General features: G+C 40.7%; 1 protein-coding gene across 2 annotated transcripts in view; it reads left to right on the forward strand.

Moving 5' to 3' along the window:
- The window catches only part of LOC140948370 (uncharacterized), a 39,410-nt gene extending 33,410 nt beyond the window's left edge, over positions 1-6,000 (forward strand). Inside the window, exons 1-2 of one of the 2 annotated variants that reach the window (XM_073397606.1) lie at positions 3,023-3,126; positions 4,752-6,000. In XM_073397606.1, coding sequence (XP_073253707.1) covers positions 4,811-5,899 — 1,089 coding nt within the window. In that variant the 5' untranslated portion in view covers positions 3,023-3,126; positions 4,752-4,810 and the 3' untranslated portion in view covers positions 5,900-6,000. Of the gene's footprint in view, positions 1-3,022; positions 3,127-4,751 lie in introns of those variants that run through there. The other variant, XM_073397607.1, reaches the window with a different exon arrangement.

A 6,000-nucleotide genomic window follows, 5' to 3' on the forward strand; every position in this document is an offset into this window, starting at 1 on the left:
GTTTCAACATTTTAGACAAGAGGGGCAAAGTCACAGTAACAGGCAGCTGCCTATGGTAAGGCTTACGGTTTTCCTATGCTGTCTAAATTATATGGTTAAGACGAAAGTACAAAGCGAGATCTAAAAATGATTTCTTTTGTTGTTTTACTATATGATTTGCCTCGGTCTAAAGAATACTCGTCTGACTACGGCCTCATAGTCCGACCTGTCCAATAAATGGTGCTGTATTTAAGTTCAGGTTTCTTTCCATCATAACTGAGCTCAGTTCGAAAGACGTGCAAGCAGTGATATGAAATCCCTCTTTCGCCACAAATGCCAAAGTCTACCTCCTTCCTCACATCGGCCACTTGTCAAAGCATCTAGTAAGCCCGGGCGGGGGGCAGGGTACTGCCATATATGGGCTATATAGGTATGTGCCGCTGTAAAGGGTATGGTTTTCAAGCAGTTTACGCTGGGATAGGGTATATAAATCAGAGAGTTTGGCTCTAGAATAGAGTATCATTTTCCAGGAAACTGATCAATTTGTTGAAGATTCTAGTCAAGACTAGGGAAACCGGCCTGATAAAAAATATAAAAATATCAAATCAGTTCTGTTTCGGCTGGACTGTGCAAGTGACCCCAGTAATTTCTGGTAAACAGCTACTCTAGGACAGAGGGATTTGGGGAGTTCATTAGCTCTGGTATAGGCTAAGGGTTCCAGGGTCCTAGCGGCACATTCCCACCCAAAAATTTTTAAAGTACCCCCCTCCCACCCCACAAGGGCTAATAAGGTGCTGTGCTGGACAATCACGGTTCAAACCTGTATTCCGTTCGATGAAAATTACTTCACTCGATAGCTCACCTAATTTGAATACACGTTTTTATATTTCACTTTTTATGTTCTTATCTTTTTATCCTTGACCTCGACACGTTTGATTTTATACATAAAAAAAAGGAAGGGGCCTGTTTTGTGTTACACACTTATAAGAGGCCCAGCTTTTCTTTTCAGTTTTTATACTGCATCAGTTTTAGCATAAATCCCATTTTGATTTTTGCCGTACCTTTCATGCGGCTCAAGACATGTAGATGACAGAATATTACTCGGTGACATTAAGCAACTTTTACAAATCACCAAAACAGCCACACGGGAAATTGGAACGCAATCGTGCGTCTTCTCCGGGAGATACCTCATTCCGGATCGAACTTGTAAACCTCGGTCTGTAAAGAAGTGAAAGCTCTATTCAGACCGGTCTTTTTTATGCTTCCTGCGACCAAGAGAAGGGGAGGCTTTGGAGTCACCCCCCCCCCCCCCCCCCCACCGTGATGACTTCATTACCACTCATAATAAGTCAAGAAAATGACACAGACAGATCAGAATAATGTAATCGTCATTTTCATCATCTAGTCATATAATAAGGTGACGTCATAACTGACGTCTCCTACGTGATAATGTTGAAGTTTTTTTTGCGGATATTAAATTTCATCATTTTTCTCCTCAAAGAGGCAAAAGAGCGAAAACGACTTAATCAGATGAAATCAAGAAGTTGGCCAACACATCTTTAAAAATAGCAATGTTATCATAGGACGTCAGTTATTTTTAAAGAAGGAACTGGCTGTACGCCATCTTTGATCGTAACCAGCGCCTTAAAACCCTTTTAAATCGAGGTAATGTTTATAGAAAAATTGATCTCTGTATAAAAGGATGGTTTGGAAGCAGAGAAATCTGCAAGTTGTTAAATTCCGAGAGAAATGAACAGTGTTGAACCCTGCAGGTACTATTTAGTCATTTTTAAAAATCTGGATTTCCAATAAAATTTGATATAAGAGACGGACCATTAGAAAACTTATCGGGGGGGGGGGGGGGGGGGGGGGCGAAGTACAAAAAAATATTCGCGCAAGGGAAAATTGAATGAAAAAAAATCATGCACGCCAAGTAATCCAAAAAAATATTCATACTATGGCTTAAAAAAAATCATACAAGGAATTTGATAACGAAAAAAAATTCCGGCGGCTCGAAAATTCCCCTCCCTCCCATAACTTTTCTAATGGTCCGTCCCCAATAATGCTAAATTAAATGCAATACTATAATTCAATAAATAACAATAAATATCAAACTTTTTATATAGAATAAAGAAATGAAAATTTTGAAAAACATGGCTGTCTCGGTTGCAATGATAACGGCAAAAACATGGCTGTCTCGGTTGCAATGATAACGGCAGTGTTGACGTACACGTCACGAAGACTTGAAAATGTTCCAGATGAATTTTAGGAAAAGTCGCCATTAAAGTTGTCATTACTTGACCCTGTTTGAAGTTATTCAACTTTTTGGTGAAGGGAAGGGATGGCTCAAAAGTCCCCCGGTCTGAATAGGGTTATAGCACTCTTCTCCTCCACAAACAGGGCCGAGAATCATGCAACTTGACCGAGTAGATATACCTGCTCTCACTGTGGAACGTATTTCCAGCTCGCTTGTACGTTTTGAAGCACTAACCTTGTCTAAACCTCAGATCGTGTCAGCATCAATGACATGGCAATAACTGAGCCCTAACGTGTTTACGTTAGGGCTCAAGGGTAATTATTTGTTAGAGCGCTTAACGGTGCTAAAGCCGTCTGTGGTTATATTAACTGATTCGACTAATAAACTAACCAATACCAATGAGTTAACGATCCGCGAACTCTATGTCATACCCTTCCGGTTTTAACATTAAGTGATGGTGTGGCCGGAAATTCTTATCATAATGACTCACTCCATTCCGCAAAGAAGTCACGCTTGCTCTGAATGTGACACTGCCAATAGCTCGAGAATCTTGCTCCAAGGGAGAATTTTTTTCTAAGTAAGTCAACTTAATAAGTCACACTAAAATTCTTAGCAGATTTCTTTGTTTGTTTGCTTGTTTTTTTTTTTCCTGAATTGTTTGGCGAAGTTGCCACAAATTAGCCACAGGCGCCAAACAATATACTTTGCCTTATTTTACACTTCCTCGTCCACTCCTTAATATTTCGCCCACGTGAGTAAGGCTGGGAATTTTTCGATTACTGAGATAAAGACAGTCTCCAATTTTTATTACCTTCATAAGGAGAGTGTGTGCCCAAAGACAACAATAAGGCCATCTTGTTGGAAGATTTATCACTGAAATCACTGACGAGGTAAGGCAAGCGTCGGTGGTCTTATCAAATTTTCAATAGTATTTGTCGTTATCTTCCCAGGAAATTTAACTATAAAATCACAATTTGCCTGTTGGCCATGAAAGTTGAAAGTAATTTTAAATCTGTATCGGGTCAAAAATACTTTGCACGTAATCAGTAATAACTGACACTGTGTAGTTACTGCATGGAAAAAGACTGTTAAACACATATTCAGCAAAGTCTTCATGTTGATGCCGCATATTGTATCTTCCTGTAGCTGTTATTTTTACGTAAACGATCGGTCTTTTCCTTCTTTCAACAACGAAAAAAAAAATAGCGCGGAAGTCATTTTTGGGAACTAAATTACTGAAGACAGGGCACGAAAAGAGACTGTAATAAAGTGATTTCAGTGACAAATTTGCTTGATAATAGGTCGGACTGAAATGAGCTGTTCTTGCATCAAAAAACACTGTTAGCTGGCGTTTCATTCCTAGCTTGCTTTGCCCGATCACAATTCAGTTGCCGATTCCTCGTTGTCAGGAGTCCATTGCGCAGAGTCCCTGGCCGCCGTCGTGAGTAATATTTTGCCGACACGGCCCGATCAGTCAACAGTCATTGCATTCTGACTCAAATTCTGACTTCTGTGCGGCTAAGATCGGAGGACTGATTTCCTTTCATGATTTAGCCTCTACCTTAGTGGTATCGTTACTAGTATATCGCAAGTACTGTGATAGGTTTCGAACTAAAAACGGTTGAAGAAATAGATCTATGACAACCAATCGTTGAATACCACCATAGTCTAAGCCGACGGATTATTTTCCGCGTAGTTTCATTTTAGTTGAAGTCATTTCGACAGAGAATCACTGGCGACCAATGGAGATCGAGAAGGGGTCATTTAGGAAGAAAACCTCAGTGCCACTAGATTGGCCATATTGCATGCTATAACTCGATCCAAACATGCAAACGAGAAAAATAAATGATACTAATTTAAAAGTTTAATTTAAAAGTCAGTTTCAACCGTATCCGGTCAGGTATCAGGCGAAGAATGAATTCGATTTCTTTTGACAGTAAGTTTCACTATACTGTGTTTACAACTAACACTGTTGTTTTAATTGTGCACTGAAGTGTATTTGTATTTGGAATCTGGGCTGCTCGCGTAGGAGGGAAAACATTTAATTCTGTAAAACGGTCGCGTGCATGCCTAGCCTTCAGGCATGGTCAAGTCCTAGTCATCCGTATCGAACAATAAAAGAGAGAAATAATGGAGAATAATATTGCGCTTACGAAAGTGCTTAAAAAGCACACTCTTTGTTACTCATTAAGCGTGAACAATAACAATTTTCTCGTACGCTCAATGCTTTCGTTCAATTTCTAATAGCAATAGTATTATTTAAAAATTTCTTATGGAGATAAACCTTACCCCGGCGCACAATACTAATCAGAATGAATGCCTCTTATTCGCTGCGGAAATTCCGAACAAGCATCCTTTCCTCATCAGGTGTAATCGCAAACGCCCGGGCGGGGGGACAAGTCTCAAGTGTCGAGACTTGCCACAACTTCCTTGCCGTTTCTTCATGTCAGTCCATTAAGTAATGTGGTAAAGAGTTTACAGTGGTTTGTTTATTAACAAAGATTTTATTTCGCAGATTATATTGGTTAGGTGCTTGACGACAAATTGTGTTAACTTAACAACTAAGCAAAAACAATGTCCTCAACTGGGCAAGCATGGCAAGATGAGCTACAGAGTTTCCTGCCACACGCATTGGACTGTGTGGATCCAAAGTGCGTGCGTCCTCTTTGTGTTAACTTGAAGCTTACCCTGAGACATGCACAGCACTGTGAAAAGGGTGAACAGTGTCACATATGTCAAGGAATGAAGACTCTGGCAGCTACTCATTCCAATTCCTGTAGAAATTACTACTGTAATGTACCATTTTGCTTCCAAGCCAAGGTAGCCACGCAGCAGCAGATGTTGATGGACGAACTAGAGAAAGCGACTGAAGCGGTAGTTGATTTGGGGAGTGAGCAAGTTAACCAGGTTCTTCTAAAAGAGGCAGGTGACAATAATGTCAACGACAGCGTCTCCGATTTCTCTTTTCCTCTAGTGCCTGTCACACAAACATCAAAAATTTCACCTGATGGGATAGCTACTGGTCTAAAACATATTCCTTCTTCGGATCAGGAAGTGAGTTCGGTTGCGGCAGAAAATCCTCAAATAGTCGCCGAGGTTCCAAGTGTAAGAAAGAGCGTAACTGACTTAGAGTGCACCAAACGGTCAATCTTAGGTGGTTTAGAATTTGAACCACCAAAGAGTGCCCCACCTCAGCAATCAAGCCGCAGGAAAAGACGTAGTGATCCATCTAAAACAGAACCCACAAAGACCCGATATCAGCAGCTAGGTACAAAAAAAAGATTGTCGAGGGGTGAATCCATTGACAAGTCCCTCGGCCCACCGTCAAAGGTTTATCGCGCGAATTCTACACTTGATTTGTCAGACCAACAGGGATTTAAACCAATGTCCCAGCCGGCATCTCGTGATCAGACCCAGGTTGATCTGCCAGACTGTTACATAGATGAGATGTATTCCACTCCTCCGCCGTCTCCGACGTTTAAAATGTGGTTTGATGAAACAATCCAAGCCAGTGAAAGTTCACTGAAAAATGTTCTTCTGGAAACTCTGTTTCAGTTACTGGGTGTTGTCACCCAGCCCAAAACGAGACAGCAGGAAGCTTTCTTTGTAGACCTGCTGGAACGCACACTCCTCTTAATGAGAACAGAAATAGCCAAAGAATGACGAAAACATTTCGGAGCTAAAGACATCATGAGAGTGTTTGTAACTGAAAAGTTTCTTTTTATAAAAGAAAAATCGTACGCCCAATTTTTTGGCGCAGTTGA

The sequence above is a fragment of the Porites lutea genome, chromosome 9 (assembly GCF_958299795.1).
Source record: "Porites lutea chromosome 9, jaPorLute2.1, whole genome shotgun sequence".
Taxonomy (NCBI): Eukaryota; Metazoa; Cnidaria; class Anthozoa; order Scleractinia; family Poritidae; genus Porites; species Porites lutea.